Source organism: Lemur catta, chromosome 8 (genome assembly GCF_020740605.2).
Source record: "Lemur catta isolate mLemCat1 chromosome 8, mLemCat1.pri, whole genome shotgun sequence".
NCBI classification, from domain to species: domain Eukaryota; kingdom Metazoa; phylum Chordata; class Mammalia; order Primates; family Lemuridae; genus Lemur; species Lemur catta.
In genome coordinates this window covers 19,115,704-19,143,475 of record NC_059135.1, presented here as the reverse complement: position 1 = coordinate 19,143,475, position 27,772 = coordinate 19,115,704, and the positions used below count along the sequence as shown (strand labels likewise).

At 40.3% G+C, this 27,772-nt stretch overlaps 1 protein-coding gene across 1 annotated transcript in view; it reads left to right on the top strand.

The window, feature by feature from the left end:
* XRCC5 (X-ray repair cross complementing 5) overlaps positions 1 to 21,926 on the top strand; it is an 84,614-nt gene extending 62,688 nt beyond the window's left edge. The window contains exons 17-21 of the mRNA XM_045559263.1: positions 7,770 to 7,879; positions 9,758 to 9,854; positions 11,852 to 11,919; positions 20,829 to 20,903; positions 21,698 to 21,926. Of these exons, the coding sequence (XP_045415219.1) occupies positions 7,770 to 7,879; positions 9,758 to 9,854; positions 11,852 to 11,919; positions 20,829 to 20,903; positions 21,698 to 21,712 (365 nt within the window). The 3' untranslated portion in view covers positions 21,713 to 21,926. The remainder of the gene's footprint in view (positions 1 to 7,769; positions 7,880 to 9,757; positions 9,855 to 11,851; positions 11,920 to 20,828; positions 20,904 to 21,697) is intronic.
* Positions 21,927 to 27,772: the final 5,846 nt, after the last annotated feature.

The window sequence follows — 27,772 nt, the reverse complement described above, 5'->3', positions numbered from 1 at the left end:
AAGACTCTGAGAGGTCTAAGCAAAGATGTCATATAAACATGAGGCATCATTTTTTGTCAGTTTTTAGAAGGATTTGCTACATAGAATATAGTCTTTCTACAATTTTGGTACCTAAATATGTCCTTTCAAGAATGACTCAAATTCCTGAGGCATCTGAAATGCTGTAAGCTGCCTCCCATCCTCCAACGTCCACAAAAGCGCATTCATCCGTTGGCCGCCTATTTCTCTGCTTGGTGAGGAGTCTGACTCATCACTTACTGTATCTCTTCGACTGATTGTGAGTTTGAATTCCATTCAATTACCAAGTTTTAATTGGATCCCATTGCCAGACTGGTCTCCTGTTCCAGAGTGTTTCCTCTTGGCTGCATCGTTACTATGGCTACTGGGCTGCTTCTGCTTACTTCCTGTATTAGCTTGATGACATCTACTCAGGTATGAAGCTGGACAGATACTGTAAAATTGCTACAGTACCAAACACTAATCTTCCTTTCATCCTCCCGTCTACAGCCCATATGGAATGGGATCAAGTTGGAGTGGTATGGTTCTTAATTCTTCCATATCACTTTTATTTTAGTAAGTCTCGCCAAGTTGTAGAATTCTAGGACCCTGGAAAATTGTGGAGATCCTCTTTCTCTGCTCTCCTTACCCCTCACTCCCACTCCCATTTTTTCAGGCATATGGCCTATACATTGCTTATATAAGCCAAGAAATCACTTCGTTTAATAAGAAAGTTTTTCTTTAGTGTCTTCCTTACATTAACATAATGTCTCAATATTGTATTTTAAGTATACTCCTTTCTGGAATTTGGGAAAATTAGTTACACTAGAGAATGATGTTCTTTGGTCTTTATCTAACTGCTATATGCCCTGTAAATATTAACTGATAACCTTCAGGCTTTGTGGGACATATTTAGTGGATCTTTTATGGTTAAATTGAATGTTTTTGATAAAAAATTATAAGACCATAGAATGCCATGGAACCTAAAATTTGCCAGCTGACCTGGGAACAAATCTATTCTTATGCTCAACCTGTTTAAGATGAGAAATGTTATTTCATCCAGAATAAAAATGATATGTCATGATGTTCTCTTACATAAAGAGAGCTTAAATTAAGCCAGTGGACTAACTGGGTATCACTTTTCTAGTTTCTCATTTGCTGACAGTACCATGTTTGTTCTACAGAGTGCGCCAAGGTAAAGAGACCTTCAATAGCTTTCTTCCTGTGGCTGTAAAATAGGACTCACAGTTAGCTCAAATAAAAACAAAAATAAAACCAGAGAGATCTCATAGTCTGCAGGAATGGATTCTGACAATAAAGACTTTGCATTTACTCTGCTCCTTGTGCCTGGGGTTTTAATTTAACACATCAATGAAAAGGCAGCATTTAAAAAGGGGGGAAAACACCCAGCAGGACTTACTTTTATTAGTGCAATTTGTAAGAAATTACTGCACTTAATGAGAAAATCTTTAAGCATGAAAAAATGGGTTGTGACTGAATTTGTGGAACTTAAATGGTGAGATTTTAATTGAGTTTTTTAGTTATTGGTAAGAAAAATAATAATAATTTAAAAAGAAACAAACAGGGCTGCATCTGTATGTGGAGGTGGTCGGCACTTTATATACCTTGGTTCAATTTCCTGTGCCACTGGTCATGCAGAAGATTATGGCCATGGTGTTCCCTGAGTCGTAGCTACTGACCTTTTCTGATCTTAAAAGGGAGGCAGGCAACTTCTTTTCTGCTAGATGAGGAAGTTGGGGACAAAGAGTCCGGGAGAACAGTTTCTAAAAGGGGGACAGGCTAGACAGGGCAAAGAGCGGAGCTGTGGCTGCTTCATAATCCAGCTGCTTTAAAAAGAAGCCAAATTTAAGTATCATTTTCAGGTTCATAAAGTTTATACTTTTTCCCGAATTCTCCATTTCTTTTGTTGCCATCCAGTGGTTTCTTTTTCTTCTATAAGAATATTTCATTAGAAGGCCGGGTGTGGTGGCTACGCCTGTAATCCTAACACTTTGGGAGGCTGAGACAGGAGGATTGCTTGAGGTCAGGAGTTCGAGACCTGCTAGAGCAAGAGCAACACCCTGTCTCTACAAAAATATAGAAAAATCAGCTGGGTTTGGTAGCGCACACCTGTAGCCCCAGCTACTCAGGAGGCTGAGGTGGGAGGATCGCTTGAGCCCAGGAGTATGAGGTTGCTGTGAGCTATGATGATACCACTGCACTCTAGCTGGGGTGACAAAGAGAGACTCGTCTCAAAAAGAAAAAAATATACACACATACACACACACTCTAAACGTTTCAGTTAAAGAGATACACTGGAAGTAGAAGCAGAAAGGATAAAAAGAAATAAGTCAGCATAACTTTTGTCATTTAGAGAAAAAATATTTAAGATGCCTTCTTTTTGTACTTAAATTTCAGAAGTACGTTTGATTTCTGAGAGGACGTGAACACCACGGGAAGTACTCAGTTGTTTCCAGTAACTCTTGTTCATTGTCACAGCCCACAGAGTTGTGGCACAACCATGTTAAACCTGAAGGAAGGGAAGCGTATGTAGCTCTAAAGATGTTTCAAGTATTAATAGGAGTGGAAATAATATTTTTTATATAATTCTGTTTCTGTTAAAATACAACTTTTTTAAAAAAATTAAATATGCTTGTGAACCTTTTCAATCAGTTTTAATTGAATTTCATTGTATCCTACTTCACTAGAAAGAAGGAAAGAAAAAAAACCTGTAAATGTTATATTCTCTTATTATTGAAATTAAATAATGCTTTATTAATATCTGTCTCCTAGAAATATCCAGTTCATAAAATGGGGCCTCCCCCTTGTGAGTTCATAACAACACACCGTCCTTAGATGCACCCCTCACCCTTCCCCTGTGTGCACTGCATCTGGGGGAGGGGCGGGCAGAGCTGGCCCCCGCAGCTTGCATTTCCCAGGCTCCTGTGTTGAAAAGATTTCTATTAATACTAGGTTCAGCCAGCGGAAGACTTTGGTGGGAAGAAGGGAGGGAGGGAGAAACCAGGGTGTCTCCCTCTCCCTTTCTGTGTTGATCAGCATCTCTGATCCTCCATGGCTTCAGCTTCCACAGGACAGGTCCTTGACTCTATTTATACCCCCACTTTTCTTTTTCCCTCATGCCAAGGGATGCTAAGGCCTTCTTGCTGCTGCTAATCTCTGGGCTATAACACCATTCTCAGTTGGCTTCACCACTCTTCGTTACCTGTGTATCAGTTGCCTACATTAAATTTCCTGTGTTAAATATTCAGAGTGATTCCTAGTCTTCTGGTTGGACTGATATATACACAGCCTTTAACCACAATGGTCAGTTTATATCCCATAGAAATAGGCCAGAAAGGAAGCCTATTTGTGATGCCTTTCTGTTTTAACTGCCTATATTAAAACACAAACTCCTTTTCTTGTCAGGCAAATGTCTCTTGTATGTTTCTGGCTTAAAACAGTGATTGTAGTTTACATGTGCATTTAGTTTATGGAAGACTGGACTACTTACCTAGAGCATTATTTGCTGATGGATATTTCTTTTTGTTCTCTTAATAATGAGTGGCCTGACCTTATTTTAAGTGCTTGATTTTTATTGTCACTTTTAAATTTTGTTTTATTAAGGTGCCATTATCATTGGCTATATAAATTTGTTAACATTTAAAAATTATTTAACTGCTGCAATCTGCAAAGTGTACAGCTTTCAATAAGTAAAATTCACATGAGGCATTGATATCATGAAGAGAATTAAATTGGGAAACATCCTGTCTGATGCCTGAGTTCAGCAAAATGGTTCGAGATGCCTTTTTAGTCCTTTATGTATAATGTGCAACAGGTGAGGGAACCTGCTGGTTTTTTTGGCTATGTCAGGTGGAGGGAAAAAAACCCACAATAAATGGCTTCCTTTCCCTTTGTTGGAAGCATCTTTGCAAACAGCAGAGGTAGTTAGTAAATGTAAAGTCAGAGGCTAACAAGCACGTGGCCCTGGGTGTTTTGGCCCTTATGACCATGTAACGAGAAGGAGGTAGTCCCTTTGTAGGACTTTGGAGGGCGTTGAATGTTTCCTGTACAGAGGAAGAACATGTATTTCAGATTAAATGAGAAAACTGCCATTTTCCTCTTCTGAATCTGAATAACATTTTGAATATGACACTGAAGTATTACTGTAGTGAGACTAATCTTGTGTATCAACATGGAAGATGCTGGGTTAATATATGATACCCATATTTAAAACCTCAAAATCTGGAACAGACATTTTTGAAGTACTATTTGAGATAAATGACAGCTGTATGCATGACTTAGTACCCTAAGACGGATGGCCCTTCCAAGGGCCATTTTTTTATATTAGCTACTAATGAGTATTATTGAGTCACTGACTAATTCTGAAGAACATTTTGGTGAATTGTAATTTCGGCTATGATTTACTGAGTATGAAGACTGACAGGCCATTGCTTAGCCCTGTAATTGGTGTGGAAGCAGAGAAAAAGCACCCCGATGGCCAGCATTCACTTTCTGGGGGACTGAGGGTGGCAGCAAAGTCAAAAGCATAATCCAGCCAAAGTAGAATATTATTTTTGTCAGCCCTTTTTGCATTTTACTTGTATTAAGAATGGCAGGGAAGTGTGAAGTGCCACCAAACTTTGGAAGGGTAGTCTCTAGTCCACATCCTATTCTTATATTCAGTATATTAAAGCATCATCCATCACAGCTATGCCCTGGTGTTAAATGGTTCATTATAGTCAGTGAACCACAAAATAGTCTAGGTAGAGAGACGGAATTTAGAATCATGGGCCAGATGTACAGGCCATGTAGCTGATTATTCCTAGAAGGGCAAAATCTGGTTTTTTGTGTTCATTGAATTTTTTGGAAGTTTGGATGTGGTTATCCACCTGTGTTTCTGAAATCTTTGGAGAAAAAGACAGAATAGTCCAACCTGTAAATAAGAAAAACCAAATCCATATAGGCCCACAGATACACGAGGACTTCATTTTCAAAGAGAAACTGGTTGTTGAGACTTCTACTTCCTTTTCTTTCTATACCTTCTTTTGTGTGTTGTTATTGCAAATAGATTGTTGGCTTTGGCATGTGCTTTATTTTAGTCTCTTGAATATTTTTCTCTGTAAGATGGCAGCTTTGTGTGTGTGTGTGTGTGTGTGTGTGTGTGTGTGTGTGTATGTGTGTGTATGTGTGTGTGTTCTATCATATTTCAGGATAAAATGAGTCAGGAAGCTATTTTTTTGCAAAGCAATTCAGTACCTTCTAGTTGCATCATGGACTCCTAGCTCCTAGGACTCCCTGAGTTTCAATCCTTAATCCTTTATCTCTTTATACTCTTTTTCTCGTGGTGTTTATGTAATAGTTTGGACACAGCAGACATCTCTCTTCTTTAATCTCTTCTCTTAGTATCTGTGATGCCGTATCCTCCTGGTTTTTTCTCTCTCTCTGACTGTTCCTTCTTAGCCTCCTTCTTCAGCTCACTTTCCTCTATCCAACCTAAGTGTGGTAGTTCCTAAAAGGCTTGGTCTTGACCTTATTTCTTCTACCCTTTCTAAGGAGCCAAGATCTACCCTGCCTCAGGACTCTCACACATACTGTTCTCTGTTCTTGGAACTCCCTTCCCTCCATCCCTTTTCTGTCTAATTCTTATTCTTTTTTGTCCCCTTCTTTTTTGTCCATGTTCTGGACTATTCACTTTTCTCCAGACACACCCTGTGTGTTCCTACCTCTTCTTTCTACTTAGGCTCATTCTGTTTCCTGCCATATAATGGCCAAATTCTATTTTTCATTGCCTAAGTGAAAAGCCATGTTAATTCATGAAGCTTTCTATAATCACTAAAGATTTTTTAAAATTCAGATCAGTTAATATATTTTATAATACTCACAGCCCTCTTCACATTTACTTGCTGTTATTATTTTTGTGCGTATGTATTATGTCCCCTATTAGGCTATAAACTCAAAGGCAAACGTCTTATTTTCAACTTAATTGTATCTCTCATAAAACACAGCATAGTGCCTTATACATAATAGTTATACACAATAAGTATATACTAGGATGAATTAATGAAAATAATCACTAAATCAAACTAAGAGAAATAGTTTCCTAAGAGAGTTCTCATTCTCATTTCAAAAGAAGTAGGGAACTTGGAGCCTCTAGGATTACTGCCCTTGGCCTGTAAAGGATTTTATTTGTGCCTTGGTGTGTAACTTCAAGGGAACTGTATATCAGACTGAGAAGGTACACTGCTTTGTTATCAGACATTTCTGTTACTTTGCCTTTCAAGCTGAAAAAGGGAGATAGCTTCTATTTGCTTTGAGCTTCTTGTTGATGGTTTTCTGCTCTGCCTACTAATCAGGGTTGTATTATTTACCTTGTTTAAAAAGACCCATCTGGACATTCTTTCTCTCCTTTGAATTGTAGTTGGATATTAATTCACTGCTCTAGTATACATTGGTAAAGATTTCTGAAATTGCAAGGAAATGTTTCTTTAATCCCTCAAGTTTGTTAAGTGCTTTGTTATAATGGAGATCATAATCTCCTAGTTGGTGGAAAAGATGAAATGGTTACTGGGGATATTTCTCCCTTGCTGCAGAAGTGCCATGTGAGAAAATACTTCCTGCAGTTTTTTTAATCCTTTCCACATGCTGTAAGGTCCTTAGGAAATAAGTAGATAGCACTGATTTCATGTCTTTCATAAGGCATTGAGTAACGTTCAGGTCACTGTGATTCAGAGTTAGTGGCCTTGAGCCTTTATTGGTGAAGCTTGAAAGTAGTTTTCTTTAGTGTTGTGCATACACATTCATAGCTATCAGAATGCTCAAAATGAGGCTGTGATTTTGGGAAACATGCAGTCATATATCTTGACCATTCAGCATAAATTGCCAGATAGCCAGCTGGTAGTGAGTGGCTTGAGGGGACAAAGGAGAGGGGGCTTTTAGGGTATGAATGCTCACATCTCCTTAGTTTGTTCTTCTACACAGATTTTAAGGGTCATTTTTTATCTGCTCAGCAAATTAAGTTTCCTGATGACTTTTACGTTTCTGTTTTCCTCTGCTTTTTTTTCATACTGAAGAACTTTTTTGTTTCTTTGTGAGGCAACCTCAAGTTGTAACCCACCTTGGAAATGATAACATTATTAATGTATTTCTTCTTTCTATAGCATTGATAGTGCTGCCAGTTAGTGTTTATTAAGTATTCATGGCTTGTGAAGTGCTAAGCAACAGGGAGAATTTAGGTCCAGCTATGAGTATAAGATATATAGATTTCTTATTCTAAAGGGATATTATGTAAAGACCAGAGCTGGTCTTTTCTAATTTAACCTGGGATTGGTAGAAAATGGGGTGTCCCTGGTTCATTATTTTTCATTGCCTGGCACTATTTGGTAATAATCCTGAGTGGAATTAGGGGAGGAACTAGAGAGGATCTGTTTTCTTTAGTTGCTCCTAAATTCTGGAGGGAAAATAAAAAGTTAACGACAAAAACAATTTAAAAAACAATAATAACCACGACCTAGTATGGCATCCCAAAAAGAAGTATTTAGCCATAATTCTCAATATTTTGGAGTTAAATTTTATTTTTTGACAAATATCATTGTTTAAACTTCTCAAATATAGGCTTTTGAAATCAGAATTTTGCGTCTCATCTCCCCCCTAAAAGAAGTATGGCTATTGTGCATGCTGACCATGAGCTCTTGAACCATACATAATACAGAAGCACGCCCTCTCTCTAACAAGCATCACTCCAATCTAGGAAAATTTATTGTCTTATGTTCTAGTGAGTCACCAGCTCATAAATCACATTGAACAGTTTTTGGATACTAATGAAGTACCATATTTTATGAAGAGCATGGACTGCATCAAAGCCTTCCGTGAAGAAGCCATTCAGGTAATGCTATTCTCTCCTGTCTTCTCCTCCCAAACAGTTGGCCACCATCATAAGGGAATGACATAGGGAGAGCATTCCACAAATAAGCTTGGGCTTTGGAAATAATCATTCTCAATGTGAATAGCAATGTATGCCAAGAGAAGTAGAAATGACTAAACTCATATCACTGTCATTGTCATTTCTGAGGGGCAACAAAGGTGGGTGGATGGGTGAGATGTTTTCTCCCTGGGTGTTAGCTTTTTATTACATGAAAGCTCTGGCTTTGTGTTCCTGCTTTGGAAACCAAGGGAATTTCCATCGTAACCTCTAGGCGCCGAGTCATTATTGTAAAGGCCAGGCTAACTATTTTAGAGAAATTGATGGAAAATGTATATTGATATAATTGCTGAAAAAGATTTTATGAAGACAGAAGTAGGTCTCAGAATGCCAGAAAACAAAGAGCACTGAAAATTAATTACTCAATTCTCCCTCCCTTTGGTGTGGGTTAAGTTTTGTTTGTTTTATTAGAAATTTTTAGAAAATGCTTTTTGAAAATCTCCCAAATTATTTACAGACTTTTAAACGTTTAGGCAAGAGGTGAACAAGTTTAAATTAGAAAGCATATTTTTAAAGTAGGCATGGGTTGTATATGTTCTTGTGTGGGTGCTTATTAAATATTTGCAGAATGAATGGACAAATTAATGCTTGAATAATTTAGATGCTTACAAAGAATGACAGGAAAATGAGAAATTCATTAAAATTAGAGTAAAAGATTCAGAAGCAAATGACCCAAATACCCTACAGATAAAAAACAAAATTTTGGAAAAGTAGAGTCAAGACAAGACTAAGGATGACTCAGTCGGGTGGAGAAAGACTTGGCTGTACGGAAAGAAGTGGTAAAAATGTATTGCTTTTCATTAGCACTGCCCCAGGCTAGAAGGAGTGTCTGGTAGCACTTCTGTGCTGTGCATGGTTGCCACTGCATGTCCTTAAACGTACCAGGTCACTGGGTTTCTTTTTCTTTTTTCCTTTTTTTAACTTTTTTTTAGAGATAGTGTCTTGCTATGTTACCCAGGCTGGTCTCAAATTCCTGGGCTCAAGTGATCCTCCCACTTCAGCCTCCCAAGCAGCTGAAACTACAGGTGTGCACCACCACACCTGACTGTGTTTCTTAAAAAAAAAAGAGAGCCAGCGATGGAAGAGGAGCAAAAGACTTTAGAGACAATCAGTTTTCATGTAGAGACCTTTTTTGAACTGTAAAAACTCAAAAAGAAAGAAAGGAAGAAAGTTTTATAGAACAATTAAGAAAATGAGAATACTAAACGTTATTTGCTTCTATGTAAGAATTATTAATTTTTGTGAGGTGTATCATGGCATATGGGTGTGTGGTTTTGTAAAAAAAAAAAGAGTATATATTTTAGATATTTTATACAGAAATATTTATAAATGAAATAATAAGACTGAAATTTGCATCAAAACAATCCTAGGACTATGGGAGAAGGCAGGGGTATAGATGGACCAAGATTGGTTGAGTTGATACTTATGTAAGCTGATGATTAGTCCATGTGCGCTCACTAAATTATTCTCTCTGATTTTGTTTGGAATTTTCTATATTAAAAGTTAAAAAACAAAGGGCCAGGCCACCAAAAAAACTTATGTGGCTCTGGAATATTCTGCAGCTTCCATAGATGGAAGCATTTCTGGTCCCCAGTGAATGTAGCTCAATTTGAAATGCCACCTTCTCATTTACCAAAGGACGTTTTTATATGTGTATATATATATATATATATAAAAATTGTGGTGATTCGAAATAGATAGCACTTTGGTCTGGGTCTGGACTGGGTTTTGTGTTTGCTCTGACTTGCCACTTCTCCCCCCGCCCCACGCCTGCCACCACAGTTTTCAGAAGAGCAGCGCTTTAACAGCTTCCTGAAAGCCCTTCAAGAGAAAGTAGAAACTAAACAATTAAATCATTTCTGGGAAATTGTCATTCAGGGTAAGTTTTCATTCGTCTTTTTGTCCAAATACACCATTTTTTTTCTAAATAAACATACAAATTCTGAATATAAATTCTGTTCTGTGCCAAGTTGTGTGGGGACCTGATGACTTTTTACTTGGCTGTGGGGAAGGCTCTCCCTTAATAAGCAAATATGCAAAGTGATAACGATAAGTGAACATAGAAGTCCCATCTGAAACTTTGAACAGCATGACCCATTTCCAAGGCCGTGCATTTCTGTTTGTGGAGTGGAGCAGCGGTGCAGGCAAGCATTGCCCCTTTCTCGGATTCTTAGGCCATTTCATTCCTGCTGGATCCACAGCACTTTGACTGACCTCACCACATTTTGCCTCCCTACTGCCTTTCATGATCATGTTCCTAGGCTTTGGGTATCAGCAGGCCAGCATCGCCATGCACCAAAGCCATTCAGTTCTTCACTTGTTCACAGTGACCAATGCACATTCCACCCAGAGACAAGGCAGCACACATTCTCTCGGTGTTAGGCTTGGTCTTTGCTTTTATTTATGCCCTTTGCCCATTTTTTAACCTGATCTGATTCTTTTAGAACCCAGGTATAAGATATTACCTATTAAAAATACATATTATGAAAATAGTGATGTTTAAGAATTAATATGATACTTTTCACTTATAGTAGGGATCCACAATTAGTTTCAACCTGTCTTCCTGTCCAAATTCTGTATAAAAGGAGTCACATACCTATCTGTTCCACTTCTAACGGGCTGCTTTTCATCACACAGGCAACCGTCGCCCCGACAGTTAATTTTTCAGCCCTTTAACTTCTACACTGGGGAGGAAAAGCAAAAGCAATTAGAATAGGAGGTGAACAGGGCTTCCTCAAATCACTTTTGTGTCTCTGCTGCCGACCTAGTAAATGAAAGAGATTGGTTTTGTTATTTGTTGAATGCCTACAGCATATCATTTGCTGGAGAGAAAATTACAGGACATATGCAAGATACATATTTTCTGATAGATTTTATGCTATTGAGAGAATACAAATGACCTATGTCATTTGTAGGTAAAAGTGGATGTCAGATGCCTATGTGCTTTTCTGAAAGAGTATTGTGCATCAGCCATCTGAGGTAGGAAAAAAAGGAAGAAGAGAAAACTAAAAGGCAGATTTTCTGCCTTTGATTTGCTCTCACTGAGCTAAGAGTGATGCTCTGTGCTAAGTGGTAGACGTGCCTCATGTTGAGCATGTTTCCTTCTGCCCTAGTCCTCTGGCCGCTCTGTCAATAGCCAGTAGCACTGCTATAAGCCAAAATGTGTGCAGAGTCCCATACTGGGTTCCTGATGGGTTTGGATAAAAATATACAGTCATTCAATTATCATTTATTTATTGAGCTTCTGCTATATACTACACTAAGTCCTCAATGTTGATAGGTTCTTGAAAACTGCAACTTTAAGGGAAAGGTGTGTAACAAAACCATTTTCTTCTCATCAACATTATAACAAAATGACATTATTCAAGGACCTGCTGTATGTCATTTCACTTAAAGTCACAGTTTCTAAGAACCTATCAACAACGTTAAGGACATCATGTACATAAGGGGGATATAAAGATGAAAGCAGCCCCTGAAAAAAGTATAGTCCATTCAGAGAGATACCATATGTACAGATAGTTACACAACATAAGATATGACCAGGGCCGTTCTGAAAGGATAAAAGAGTGATCTGGGAATTCTAAAGAAGGGGAGAATATTTCTTTCTGGAGTTGATCAAGGAAGGCTTCGTGGAGCTAGGGGCATTTGGGATGTGGCCTTTGTTGTTTATTGCACAACCGAAAATAGGAGAAAGGCTAATGTCAGATAAAACAAACAATGTGAATCTATTGCCTCTATAGTTTTATATTTTTTATAGAACAGAGCACCTGTGGTAAAAATCTTCAGCACAAAGTGGGGAGGAGGTGTGGTGGAAAGAAAAGTAAGATTGGGATTGATTATTTGCATGTGGATTTTACTCTGTGAATTACTTTTTAGATGGAATTACTCTCATCACCAAAGATGAAGCCCCTGGAAGTTCTGTCACAGCTGAGGAGGCCAAAAAGGTATTGAGGGGTAACTCCCCTTCTTTAAATGAATTATTGCAGTGGGTATTATTTTCTTGATACCCTTGAAGAAGTTAAATTTTAAGGATAACTAAATTATCCCATTCTTTATTCAGCCAGCGAGCAGATTGCTTCTACTGCAGCATCCTCATGGGAGAAATTATCATCTTACTTTGGTTTCCCATAGGCCATGGTTGCATTTCTAGAATTTACTTGTAATCCCAGCCTTAATAGTTCTAGAGGTGCTGAACTCTATAGAGCTTACCAAACATAGCCTAGGCCCTGGTAAAGGCTATGAAATCCGGCTAGCCCAGTGATTCCCACCCATACATTAGTCACCTGGAGAACTTCTTTTTTTAATACTAATTAAAAATCAATGAATAACCGCAGAGATTCTATTAGTCTAAGATGGGTCCAGGGCCTGGTTTGTTTGAGTTTTGAAAGCCCTCAGATGAATGTAATGTGTAGGGGGTACAGAAACACTAGTATTCTAGCACAAGGGACATCTAGGGGTTTTCAGTAAAAGACCCCCATGTATGCAGACCCCAGGAGCTTTTTATCGACACACATTGTTAGGTCAAGGCCTCCGTGCTTGGTTTGTAAGTATTGCATCTGATTTAGCCATGAGTCAGATACATGTGGCTATTTCGTTCAGTAATCCTTCATTATACCTCAAGGTTGTGATGAAATTTTAATGAAATTAAATTGAATAGCTCAAAAGTATATAGTTCATAACATTCAGTTCCAATTACAGTCATCAATTGATCTAGTCCTGCTAGCACAATACCTGGCAACTGTCAGCCTCTGAGCTTCTGCTCTGTGCTGGGCACAGTACTGGATGACATGACAGCACCTCTGTCCTCCAGAGGCTCAAGCTGTCAGTTATAAGGGACCATAAGGAGGCAACAGAGACTCAAAAACTCCACAGGCTAAGGGAGAGCTTGGTCTGGGGCTGGCAGACAGGAATCCATTAGGGAAGTGACATGAACAAGGCTGGAAATGTATATTATATGGCTAAATTCAGGCCAAATTAAAAATGTCTTAAATTTTCAACTCAGTAGAGGCATTTGGCAGAAACCATAGTATTGTTTGGGAGAGAAGTTAGGATATACAGAAATTTTTATTAAGCACTTTGCCTGGCAAAAGAATTTTGTTAAAAAACAGATATGGTCCCTACTTTTAAAGAGTAAGATCCCGGAATTTTAGAAGCATAGTAAGGTGGTGATTATTATCTCAGAAGGAGTTCCATGGTGTCTGTACCCTCTTCTGCCACAGTCCGTATGTCGTTCAACGGTTGGGTTTTATTTCTTTATGTCGCTTTATGCAATGTTGGGATGATATTTTCCCCTTGAGCTAGGATCTATCAGTCAGGGTTCCCTGGAGAAACAAGCAATAGAACATATACTCATATACACACATACAAACACACACAGACACACACACACAAAGAGAGATTGATTGACTGACTTTAAAGACTTGACTTATGGGATTGTGGGGACTGACAAGTCTGGAATTTGTAGGACAGGCCAGCAGGCTGGAAACTCAGGCAGGATTTCTATGTGGCAATCTTGAAGCATAATTCCTTTTTCAGGAAACCTCAGTTTTTGCTCTTCAGGCCTTCAACTGATTGGATGAGGCCCACCAACATTATCAGGGGAACCTTCTTAAAGTAGACTGATTGTAAATGTTAATCACATCTACAAAATACCTTCACAGCAACATCTAGAGTAGTGTTTAATGGAACAATGGGGCACCATAGCCTAGCCTAGATGACACACAATATTAACTGTCACATTGGTTGAAGACTTAGTTTCTGCTAAACAAGTAAAATAAGTCAAGACAAATAATTTTAGTCATTATTGCATTTTTAAAAATCTGTCCTTCAGGTGAGAGTATAACAGTTTTTGGAGGAAGAGAGGAGCACAGATCTAAAAAGGTGATGCTTCCTCCCAGCAGTACATCTTAACCAGAGGTGTCACAGCTAAGTGCAGCCAGAATATTAGAGGGGGAAGAAATCTAAAAATGGATAATGCACTTGCAAATTATGTGAGGCTTGTTTTATATTGCAAATGCTATACCTTCTTTGGAATTTAAGGGCACTTAGCCTAAGCTTCAGGGATTTTAATGTCTGATAATTAAACTATAGAGAGAAATTTCAGTTAATGACCAGGTCTGAGGTGGTGTCCTTAGCATATCATCAGGCTGATTTCACTTGTAGTTTAAGACAACTCTGAAAACTTCACCAGTTTTGATTAGAGAAAATGGTAAGAAACAAGTGAAGAGAATCTCTTCTGCTCCCACCACTGGTTGCCTGGCTTTGACTGGTGTCTTCCTTTTGGAGCACGATGTTTCCGTAATCCAGGCACAGTAATTATCTTTCCAATACTAGCAGCAAAACTTAACGTTACTGTCATAGCAGATAGGAAATTAAGAAATTCAACTAAAATATATTGATAACAGCTCTATGCTAGGCACTTTGATACACATTATCTCACAGCCTTCAAAAAAGTATATTGCACATTAACCTTGCAGACTCTCTTTCACGTCTAGAAAATGACATTTTTTTTTCACATTTAACCAGTGCTTCAGCCAAGTTAATATTTATACCAAATATTTATATAACACTTTGCCTTCTAAGGAACATTCACATTATATGATGTTTACCTAGAATACTGTATATATCATATCAGGATAATGGTAGAAAATAATGGTAATAAAATTTTGTATATATCTAAATCCAGCACCAAAGAGCCCTGCACTATTTCTGCGATTCTCACAGTGATCTGCTAAGAATTGACACGAAGGAGCAGGAACTGCCATCCCTGTTACCGCTGAAAGCCAAGCCTCAGAAAGGTTAAGCAGGGTCACACTGTGAGCACACAGAGGCAGCAAGAGGATTAAAATGCTGGTTCCTGTGCACTGCGCTGTACCTTCATTCCTAAATGGATTACATTTTATAAACGGAATCTTACACTAACAGTCTCTAATACAGTAGTCCCTACCTGCTACATCTCAACAAGTAATTGGCCTAGAACCAGCCAGTGGATGGAATGACCCGGAAGACCATAAAGTAGAGCCTATAATTCTGATTCCCCTCTACCACGTCTGACTTGTGAGATTAAGCTTTATGTCCTCTTTAATATCACATGAGCAGTTTGTTTTTCAGAGTGGAAAGTTGATCCTTTGTATTAAAAGTATTTTTAAATGGCATCTGTTGATCTTTAGAAAGAAGTATTCAAGGGAGAGTACACATAGAAATGATAAGGAGGAGAATTGCAGAGGAAAATTCTGGCTCAAAGAAGCTGATTCCTTGTGGTTTAATAGAGACATGCCTCAGCTATTTCTGTTAGCCAAGTGGGGGAAGTGTAGTCACTGTTGACCATACACTGAAATACTCATTTGTATTGCCTTCAAGTGTTAAGTTTGGTCACTTCCCAAATAATCATTTAAGGAAACGTGACTATAATCAGAAATTAAAGAACAGTCGTAGTCCGTTTAAATTCTTTTGAGGTATTCGCTGTAAGTTATTGAAAGTTAGCAAGCTGTCAAATTCTTGCTATTAAATGTTGACATTTGAAAGGATATAATTATCCAGGATGTCCATTTTAAATGAAAATTAAGGCTGGGTGTGGTGGTTCACACTTGTAATCCCAGCACTTTGGAAGGCCAAGGCGAGAGGGTCTCTTGAGGCCAGGAGTTCAAGACCAGCATGGGCAACATAGCGAGACCCTGTCTCTATAAAAAATTTAAAAAATAAAAAATAAATAAATGAAAATTAGATTATAACATTACACTTGCACAGCCATCTTAAGGAGAGCCATTTCCTTCCAGTGTGTTTTAGAAGTAAGTCAGCCCTGCTTTAGAAATAGAACAGTCTCCATGATGTAAGTTTAGGTAGTCACTTTCTTTTAAGTTTCCTGGTACCTCTCATTTCCTTTTGAAAGCTAGGCATAAATATTGCCCCTCTTTTATATTCATTTTTATTATCATTATAACCTGTCAGTTCTTTCACTTATGCTATTTCTAGTTGGGTTGTTAGACGTGCCATTAGCAGGTGACGTCTGGTAAAGTCAGTGTAGAGCGCTTGTGTGCCCTTGGTCTATCAGTTAGTTCTCACTGTGTGGCCCTGTGGTGGGTAGGAGAGGGAAAGTGATGTGTCTGAGATCTCACAGTAGGTCACTGGCCAGGAATCCAGTTCTAGAACTGACTCTCTGTCTTCCATTCTTTTTGCTCTGTGTTGAGAACACAGTGGGGAAAGAGGATTTATCCCCATGGCTTTGGAATGTTGTTTTTCACAGGATTCCAAGAGGCTGAGCTGTGTCTGAATAATCATTTGATACAAGCTCTATGAGAAAAAAAAATCATCATTTTAGTACTTGTTTTTCTTGTAACTGCCTTATCTATCCTTCTTGTTGTTGACATTTATTGATTTTCCACCTTAGCATCACAGTGATGCTTAGTGATCTGGTCATTTTACCTACTCCATCTGGAGAGGTGAAGTTGACTAGCTCAGTGTCTCACACCAAGTTAGTGGCTGGCAGAATTGACTAGAATCCAGACCCCTGGACTCCCAGTCACCTTTCCACCTCCCATGGTGCCACCTCTCCACACCTCTACCTTATAATGCCATCAGCCATGTCTACTTAGAGGAAAGAAGTTCATACTCCCTCTTTCAAGAGTACACTCATTTTTGTGTGTGTGAGTGTGTAAGAGATCTCCAAAGCCTCGGGAAGGATTATAAAACAGCGTTTAAGGATCATTTCTTGAGAACAGTATTCTAAAACTGCTGGCTCCTGTTGGACCTTTGCTCTTTTCTGCCTAAATCTCTGGTATAGTTTTTTTTTAATATGCTAATATAAGAACAGCAATAATGAAAATGTCACAGTATTACCTAATATTTGTTTAGAGCTTAAACTTTTTATTGAGGTGGAACATACATATAGTAAATGCACAGATCTTAAACGTGCAACTTGATGACTTTTTACACATCCATGTACTTCGGAACTCACCACCCATATCAAAATAATAGAACATTTCCTTCACCCCAGAAGGCTTCCGTGCTATCTTTCCCATCAGAACTCCTCTGTCCCCTGAGGTAACCATTATTCTGACTTCTGTCACTTGACAGTAGTTTTGCCTGTTTTTGACCTTCATATAATTGGAATCATGTCTTTGTGATTCATCCATGTTTTAGTTACTCATCGTTTATTATGGCTGTATAGTTATACCACAATTTATTCATCTATTCTCTTTATGACAGACATTTGCCCGTTTCCAGACTTTGGCAATTACGAATAAAGATGCTGTGGATAATCTTGTACATATCATTTGGTGGACATTTATTGGGCATAATACTAGGAATTAGAACAAAAACTTACACTAGCACAAAGAATTTTTGTATACTTTATTTTATGTGAAACTCACCACATAAGTAGGGTAAGTAGTAGTGTTCCCATTTTATTTTTGAGGAAAATTAGTTATAAAAAGGTCAGGCGACTTGCCCAGGGTTCCTGAGAAACTGACAGAGCTGAGGTTATGGTTGTGTTTTCCACGCTAGGCTACAGGATTTCTCTGTTGCACCCTATTGCCTTTATAGCATGAAGAAAGCTATGGGTAGCATTAGTGAAATGCAAGTGTGTGTCATTTTAGGCAAAACACGTGCAAACTGACTTTTGTTCTCTCTGATGCTTTTTTATACATCTGGGTTGTGGATGACCATTTGGAATCACCTGATGGGGTTGGCATCAGCCTGATGAACGCCGTGTGTTTTTAATTTGGAGATTGGTAAAGGTCTGAGCATGAGCTGATTGTTAGTTTTTAGGCTTATGGAGGGATGGGACTGGCAGTTTCTACACGGAGGTTATCGATTCCATTTCTTTGCTTGTGGCCAGGATTGTATTTCAGTGTACCTGAAAAGTAATAGATGATCCATTTTATAAAGATCTCCAGGTAAGGAGGCTCTTTTGTGGTAACCCCAAGTAAGTGACGGTGGCTTGAGAAAGAAAGAATGTGTCACACAATGTCCTCTCTATTTATTCTCTATTTTTTCAGCATAGTGCAGAGGGAAAGAACACGAGCAAAGATGAGAGTTGACTCCTACCCCTTTCTGCTGCGTTCAGAGAATCCGTTGCTTTTGTTGAGAAAGCAGGCCAGTCATTGAATTCTCAGCTGTGTCTCTAGCTTCCCTGCCTCTGCACAGCCTGGAATTACTTGCAGTTAAAAACTCTGATGATGAGGAGTGATATGTGTAAGAGATCAGCCTTGCCTGGGGCTCTGGGAAGGACAAAGGATGGCAGCCTAGCTCTTAGCCATAATTTGCTTACACAGAAATGTGAAGCAGATCTGTCAGGAAAAGCAGTTGCAGATGTGTAGCATGGGATGGAAATGAAGGGGTTTTTTCCTTCTGTTCCTCTCTTCATAGGAATTTGGCCATGTCTCACAGATGTGCCATTTGTGTTTAATTATATATACCATGGTCATACTGTGCAGACGGCCCTATCTTAATTTATCCTTTAATTGCATTGTGAAGGGGCTTTGCAGGTGGGGAGGGAGTGGGAATTGGAGCTTTTAGAGGCTCAGCACCAAAAAACATCAGGGATTTTTCTAGATTCATCAATAAATAGCTAACTAAGGGATAATAAAAGATGTACTGGAGTTTGTCATCTGTTTGGAACGTGCTGGTCATTTGTGGCCCCACAGAGGTTTATGGCAGGACACAGCTCTACTTTTTTTTTTTTTTTTTTTGAGACAGAGTCTCACTTTGTTGCCCGGGCTAGAGTGAGTGCCATGGCGTCAGCCTAGCTCACAGCAACCTCAGACTCCTGGGCTGAAGTGATCCTACTGCCTCAGCCTCCCGAGTAGCTGGGACTACAGGCATGCGCCACCATGCCCGGCTAATTTTTTCTATATATATTTTTAGTTGTCCAGATAATTTATTTCTATTTTTAGTAGAGACGAGGTCTCTCTCAGGCTGGTCTCGAACTCCTAACCTCGAGCGATCCACTCCCCTCGGCCTCCCAGAGGGCTAGGATTATAGGTGTGAGCTACCGCGCCCAGCCCACAGCTCTACTTTTTATTCTCTTCACCCCAACTGGATAAGTTTTATCCTGTATCCATATATTCCTGATATAGGGAAAACTATGCAGGGGTAATGAGAATGAGTGAGAGAAGAGAGGGACAAAGTAAAAATTACGATAATAATCAGGAAAACCCAAAATAAAGATTGACTTGAGAATCTAGGATAGAGGGATAGAGCACAATTTGCTCAACTTTTAGACATAAACCATATGTCAGTAAACGTATGGATTTCTTATTCATTTATCTGTATTTGGCCCTCATATATCTTTATTAATAATCACCCTGAGTAAAGAAATAGAATTAGTGATGCAGAAGCTTCATTACAATTCTGCTCCAACCCGTCTGCCTCCATTGCTGGGATTTTTCGTCTCTTGTACCGTTGGTTTCCAGCCCTGCACATGGTCCAGTTTAGGGGCAACAAAGGGCTATAGAAAGATCCATAAATATTCTTAAAAGAAAATAAATTCCTTATTCACTCAGTCAAAATGGAAGTTAATGAATAGCGAGGTGGTTTTGACTGAAGGGGGAAACAAAGTCCAGAAGAGGGAAACAAAGTCCAGAACAAAGTTGGGCAAACTCGGCCTTTGCTGTTGCCACTTCGTTACCTGTGTGTGAATTTCTGTACCTGAAGAATGAAAGGACAGGCAGAGGTTGCTTCCTGAAACTTGCTTCGCACAGCCTAATATTTAATAGGTGACTTTGGTTTATGATTTGTTAAAGAGACATAGTTTATTTATAGATCTTAGGTTTCAGAGGCCTTGACTGTGTCCGTTGTACCATAAAAATACCAGGAATGTAGAGGGAAAACAGTCCTTGCCATTTTGACGAGAGAAGTATAAACTATACTTTTCCCTCTTGGGTAGAGGCAACAACAGGGGAGCAGAGGTGAGCTGGAAGGCTGGCTCGCCACGTTCCCACTCCCTGTCATGGCCCTGAGGAATGCCACCAGAGAGAGGCGTGCCCCACCTGCCACCACCCCCTTTAAAACACTCACTCCTACAGGATGTCCAGAAGACCACCTTCCCATGCTAGGACAGGTAGGCATTGCTAGAACCTAGCTCTTAGATGCACTTGCCACATGCCTTGAAGGAAAAGACTCCCTGCTGTTATCTCTTGGAGGGACAGGATTTAAAAAGAGTGTTCAGATAATTGTCAAGGGCATTCACTACCCCTTTAAAATCAGACTGCCATTCCTAGATCCTCCCAGACTTTACTTCAGGGTCTTTGCCTTTCTATGTCTCTGCCTTTTAGAAGGTCCAGATCTAGAACACTGATGCTGAGCTATTGCTTTTTAATCAATTTCTCATCTACCTATTTTCAAACAATTTCTAACCCAAATTGAAAGATTTTCATAAAAGGAATTAACCAACCTCCCAAGCTCACCCATTTTTGTATTTCTCATTTCTTACAGGAAGTCCTTTCTTTAGCACTTTTTTGTCCTCAGTATAGTTCAAGAATAGTTGATTCTAATCTTGACTTGATTCTTACACTCCTTTCAAAAGAGCATACTGGTTTGGGATGTTTAGTTATTTTCTTAACTTTAACAAGTCCCTGCGGAAGCAGGAACGGAAATATCAGACATCCACCATGCTGTTACGGGACCTTCCACATAGGCACTGTCTTGACAAGCCATGTCACTTCCTCCCTCTGCACAAGAACTTTCTCTGGTGACTATTAGTATTGAACCTCAAAATGGGACATCTCATTCAGAGCCATGTGAAGGAGAGTAGGCCAAGATGATGTTTCAGACCTTCTTAGGTTTGCCTTTGGCAATGCTAGCAGCTTATTCCTCCGTCAAAAGAGGCAAAAAATAACTGACTTTGTATTCACAGTTTCTCGCTTCCAAAGAAAAACCAAATGAAAATGCAGCAGCCGTATTTGAAGAAGGTGGTGATGTGGACGATTTAGTAAGTACTTTTAATGTTTACCAGGTGCTCTAATGATCGAAATCGCCTGAGCTGTAAATACAGCCACAAAGGCTGCTTGTCATAGCCTTGTTGCTTATTTGTGTTTTAATTTCTAACACACCAGAAGCTCCCTCCACTATTATTTATTGCCATTATAAATTTAATCAGGTAATTTCATAATGGAACGTCCTGTGTTTCATGGTTTCAGTTATATTTTTCATTCAGATTAATCCTCTCCTTTGAAAGGCTAAAAAAGAGCTAGGGAGGCTAATCCTTTAGTGACAAAATATTGTAATTCACTGAAATTACTCTTAACCAAAAATAAGCAATACAACATGTAATTTGTGTGGGTTGACAAAAACAGCCTTTAAAAAACCTACCTCTTAAATGTTCTCAATTAACTCAGTGTAAACAAAGTAGACTGATAAATGGCATTTGAGGATTTCATTCTGAACCTCATTTTACTATGTTGTGAATGTCTGGGAAGCTCTGTAAATGTTGGCTTTTTTATCCATCCTCCAAGTTTGGAAACTTCCTATGTTTAAGACTCACATGACAACTGTCCAACAAAACCTGCACGCTATGCTTTCAGCCTTTTTGTGGAGAAGTTCTTAGTACTGAAATGAGGAGGTACTTGATATTTAACTCCTAAAATAGTGAGCAGTGCATCAGTGTGCAAATCTGTGCATGCCTACCAATGTAGAGAACCATTTTCATTAAACCCTCTCTCACCAGAGAAGCAGTCTTCCAAAATTGGCCTAGTTCCTTTCTAAATATGTTATCCATGTTTACAGCTGGACATGATATAGGTGGTGGATGTTTGGGGAATCCTAGAGAGCTGCTGTTGCCGTGGTGCTGAGAGTTCTGACAGAACAAGCTGGAGGAGGCCATTCAGAAGCTCTGGAGATAGTCCCAGCAGGTTACTCGGAAGTGGATCACCTAATTCTTTTAGGAATGAGTACACACATACATATTATAAGGGATAATTTAGACCCCATGCAAGTTTATAAAGAGTCATTGTTATTTTCTGATTGGTGTCATTATTTCTTTTGTGGTCTTATTAATCTCGGTATATTATACACATGCTTTGAATTTTCTGGAAAGCAGATTTCATCTTGACCTGATATATTGGTGAGGATTGCAGCCCTTGTGAAGTGATTAGCGTCTCATTTGGAACCATGGCATGGTTAATGGTGAGTTTCTCAACCCTTCCCAGGAGTCCTTTGTCTAACAGCAATCACAGCTTACACTAAACGAGCAGTAGCATTTGTTTCCTACCAAAAATAGCTGGGTTAGGAAAATCACAGGTAAGGACAGACCCATTTCTCTTCAGTAAAGCCTTTTAGTCACCACATTACTTTGGCTCTGCATACAGGTGGTTTTCCTTAAGCAGAGCAGAAAGGGGAGCTCAGTTTCCCTGCATGCCTGCTTCAAGCAGTGAATATGATGGTGCTTTCATGAAGAAAGGGTCCTCTCTTGGCCCAGCCTCTGCCACATCAGCAAACCTTAAAAGAGAAAAGCCCAAATTGGGAAATTTACCACCAGTAGTTAGAATTGTGTCATTCCTTATTCTATACTGGCAGGTCTCCAAAAGAGAAAGTTTGGGTGTATTAAAACTCTTCTTCCCTAATTTCCCACTTTTTCCATCTACCTACGTCTACTTTCATAGCTCTTTGAGTGATGTTTCCTTTCCTAAATAAGAAAAGCGTAAAGCCCTTATTTTCTTTCTTCCTGTCCTCATTCCTTCCCTGAGTTCTAGCTTCTTCTCCCAGGTGTCAGAAACTTCTTGGTGCCCAATCTCCCATATCCTCAGCACCCCCATAAATGGTCACTGATATGCTTTATTTTCCATATGTAACGTTAAAGGCATAAATAACTTATTCCTCTGTGGATCACTGCCAATTACTAATTGTCTGCAAAAGATTTCTTCAGTGCTGTGCTGAGAATTAAAGACCCTCATGTATTGATTGAAAATGGATTTCTAAGATGGAATATCATCCATTCAGCTGAGAAGAGAGAGGGGAGTGGTTTACTTTGGGCCTTGAGGATGTCCCCTCCTTACTGTGCACATTTGAGTCAAACTTGACATACAGGTCCCCATTTAAAGTAACCCCAGCGAAGGATGCCATATCATAGTGTCCAGTTGGATAGTTAAAGCTGAGGGGATATTTGTGATTTGTACAAAACTGAGACATTCTTAGAATCACAGCAGTGAAAACCATGTTCTCTAAATTCTACATCATTCTCATCAGATCCTCTTGGCAATATGAATCAGCTCGGTAAGTTTGGCTCCATAATCACCTCCGTCTTTGGCAGTTTGGGAATTTCTTCTTGGAAACATCAATCCTTCTATCAAACCAGGAAAAATTTGAATCAAGTTATTCTTTTAGATTTTCTCATACTTTTTGATTTAGGTTGTATGTAGTGGGGTTATGTGTATTTCCCTAACCCTGCTTTTACCTAAATTATTTGAATACCTAAAGGAAAAACTGAGTTTCATAGGCTAGGGAGAGAAAGGACTAAGTTAGCCATGTAATTTCCGAATTCCTTTCTTATAGGCACAGTGTACGTGCTGTGTCAGAGCAAACTGTTTTGAATAGGGACATGATGTTTTGGATAAACACACCAAGGTCCCCTGAAATGCCATTTGCAGATCTATAGAACTCCCAGGTGTTCTGCTGGCTGTGGCCTTGGAGGGTAGCAGGTGCTGTGTTTTCCTCCAGTTAGCCATGGGCTAGTCCTCAGAAACCCAGTACTCCCACAAATGATAGGCTTGTGTGTGAACTAGAAGTCACTGACTATGGTCCCTGCCACCTTTGGCCTTCTATATCACTAAAATTTGTTGACTGAGAGAGGAGGCAGAGATAAAAGGGGGGACTCACCCACCAGTCACAACCCAAATGACCCTATGCATTTCCAAATGCCCCCTTGAGGCATGTGCTGTCCCCCTGTTCAGAGCCACTATTTTAAATGTTGGATTTTAATCCTTTGCCAATTAATTTACATATAATAGACCTTTAGAAAATTCTTTAGAAAACCATGTTGGGATTAGGCAGTATTTTTACCAAGCCCATGATGGTTTTGAAAATAAATGGTCACAGATCTAGACTTCTATTTTGAATGTGTGCAGTGCCGGTGACTGGCTTTGCAGCCAGTTTTGACTCAGGCAACAGATACTCTGTTTAGTCCACTATCTCCCATGGGCCTCATTGCATAGTATCCTCTTCTCCCCCAGGTGTTGTCGGTTCAGAACACAAACTGGTGGCCCATTAAGGGCAGATGCCATGAGGGGACGCAGTGTGATCAGGGAGAGAACACTGGGCTAGCCCGGACCCCGGACTTGAGTGACTTGAGTCCTGCCTCTGCCACTTGGCCTTTGTCAAGATGCTGAACCTATTTCCTGCCTCCCAGGCTAAGTGAGAGCGTGCCCGTGGGTGTACTCTGTAACTCTAGAATGCTTTCCACAAATGAGGTGGCTTTGTAGGCCTGGGCAGAACATAGGAACTTTTAAATAGGTCTGCCTCCTGTCTTTTTCATCTTAATTTTTTTAGAACCTGAGTATTCCAATGCTGGTTTTCATAATTATCTAGTGCTGTTGGACTTAGGTTTTCTTACCCAGTTATTACATGAGAAAGTGTCCATGTGATCAAAGGTGTGGTGGGTTAGGACCCAGGGTAGGTTTGGCTAGTTTTGACAGGGTGACTGTGCATCCCATTTTACAGGGAATTATTGTCCTGGAATTATGAATGGCATTCTTCTTCACTCTTACAAGTGTCCCGGGTAGATTGTAGATTGTATGGCCTCCCTTGGTTTTGATTATATTAAGTTAGTGTCACAACCAAGGCCAAAGGAATGGCCATATCCTGCATTGCCAGCTACCCTCTCCTGTTAACTCCCTGCTGGAGCTAAATGCACAAGGAGCAAACAGCAATGTAGAAATCAATACACTGTTTCGTATTAGCTATTTCAAAGATCTTTGGAACAGCTAGGTTGTAGCTCATGGCTTAGGTTTGTCATCTACCTCCGACATCCAGATCTCACCACCAGCTGGCTGCTGAGCCTGAGACAGAGCAAAGGCGTCTCGCCGGGCCTGTGCAGAAACAGGAGTGGGGCCTGGCAGACAGCATGGAGTGGGAAGTGGAAATGTGCATGACGTTGAACACATATGTAACCTATTAGGGGTTTTAATGACCGCCTGATAAATATGGTCCAGTCACCAGTCATATTTGTAAGTCCTCCCTGTAGCAGTCAGGGGAATGTTAGGAGAGAGGTGGGGAGAGGGGGCTTCCCTCACCCTGCACTTTCACCTTCATATAGGTCAGTCTCCCTAGTCAGAGGTAGAATGCTAATCCCTGCTTAGATAGTGTTGGCTTCCTGTGGTCATTTTGGAAAGGAGGGAAGTGCCCCCTTTCTCCATCTAAACATAACCTAGGACTAGACTTTCTTTAGAGAGGCATAATGGCATAGTGCCTCATAGTGTCACCTGGATGTTAATTGTTCCTAGGCTTATAAATCCTAATAATGTCAGTAGCATTGAACAGCTATGTGATCTTAGCAAGTGTAAGCAACAGAATAATGAAATCACTTGCATTTCATCTGTGGGCAGGATGGCCCAGGAGAAGACAACTTTCCCAGTCAAAAGGGATTTGTAGGTGGCTTTGCAGGAGCTGCTTGAGTATGGGAACGGCACTGCTAGGAGTGTGGAAGAAGCAGCCCCCGACACAGCTCCCATCCACCGCCTCCCGCGTTAGGTTTCCCAGGTGCCCCTGTCCCCCACTTTTGCATTACAGCATTGTGGGGTGGGTAAGGGCACTGGCTGGGGGCCGGGGGCTGACAGATCTGGGGTGGGGTCTTAGGGAAGGTGAGTCTGAATTTGTATAAGCCTCTCCCTGTTACCTTTTCAGTACGCTGGAATCCTGACCCACCTCACAGTTATTGTAGGCTTGGTGAGCACTAATAGCATGTGGTCTGTTGGCAAAACAGGATGGGAACTAAAACTCATTTGCAGCAGAATCCCCCTTAGGAGCAGGTCTGGTTTGTTGGGTAAATACGTTGATGAACTACTTGGGGTGTTGAGGTGGCGGCAAGATGGGGCGAGGGGAACAGAAGGAAGGTGGCACCTGGAGGAGCCTGAGGACCAGGTGGCGGCAGGGGAGTTGATCTTATAAATGAGGGCAGCGACTGAGAGATGGAGGCAGATGAAGAGAAAGAAGCTGCTGGGGAGGGCAGCCTGTGGGGTGTGGGGACACACAGGTGTCCGTGGGCATCCTGGTCTTCAGTCATCCTGTGTGTGGTAGGAGGGAGTCTTCATCTCCCCACCGAGTATCAGTGCAACATCTGTTTCTCACAAATGTGCTTGGAGTTGGTTATTTTAGGGGATGTAAATAAGTACTGTGACCTGTGACCTGTTTCAAGGAGGGCAAGGGTGAGAACAGGCTGCCCAGAGGGAGTCCGCCCATCTCTGGATGACGTACATACCTCACGTTTTACCCTGAAATTGGCCAAATGTAGGTGCCAGGGAACCCTGCTCTCCTTAGGTAGAAATGGAGCCCCACACCTCCACCTGTGGCCAAAGTCAAGCCTCTGGATAACTCTCCATTATGAAGAAGATCAAAAATGAATTCTTACATTTGAAAATAATTGCAGACAACAGCTTGGCCAGGAAAACACAAAAGGTAATGCATGTGAGACATTTGTCATTGTTCAGAATTTTAAAATTGCATTCCAAAGCTGTTGGGTTTGAATTTAAGTGAGGGCAAACTGGGGCAAGATCAAACCCGCTGTCAAAGAATCACATCTATTCCATGCGGCCACATGGCTTTTGTTGTTTATTCCAAATGCTGTTTCTGTCACTAGTGTTGAGATGCTTCATGCCCTGCTAAAGGATTTCCTCCGGAAATTTTGAAAACAGGAAAGATTCCCCTCTCCCTTCTCTGGGAGTCTTTCTACTCAGGGTGGAAACAGTCCTGCGCAGAGGCAGAGGGACGGGCATGGTGAATCTTTGGCAAATCTAGACAATCATGTATAATGATGCATCTAAATGCATGGCTTTTTCTCTGTCTCTGTGCTAGTAAGAATAAAAGTTGAAAAATATGTTCCATTTCTTACCACTTTGTGTGATGGAAGTTGGCAGAGGGTCGGGGTAAAGGGCGTTTCTGAAGCCAGATGGTGCAATATCCCAGCCCCACTTGGGACTGTCAGGAGTTGAAAAAAACAGCAGAAATGCTTTCTTCTGAGTCTGTCCTGTCATTTCTGCAGCTTTAGCCACACCCAAGAACCACCTTCCTCAACACGGAGTTCCTGTGGCCTGTGTTGTCCCAGCGTTTGCCAGAGATGAATAGAATAGGATGTACTCACCTCCGAGATTAGAGACAAAAAGCTGAGGAATGAGATCTATGCAAAGTCATAGAGAAACATACTAGACGTTTGTTTATGTAAAGGAGAACTAATCCAAAACCAGTGTCTCAGATGGACGGGAGTGACCGCGGGCAGAGTCTCCGCCTGCCTCTGCCTGAGGGAGGTGGGGCCTGGGCAGCGGGAGAGGGGAGAGCTTGGACTTCGGGAACTCTGCGCTGCCAGGTCATCCAGAACTGGGGGCGGGAGGGCACTTAGGAAAGATAAAAGGGCCTGGAGTTCTTGATGTTCTTCAGAGTATTCTTGGGAAGCAATATACTTGTTTAGTCATCCTTTTAAAGCAAACCACACGCATTATTTTGATCATTATTCATAAGGTTTGACCAGAAGTGACTTCACTGTTTTCAAACATCAAATATACTCTCAAAAATTAGAGACCACTGTAGATATCTAAAATGATGTATCACGGCCACCAAAGACAATTTGAAAGAAAGTTTTGTTCGACAGTAGCATAA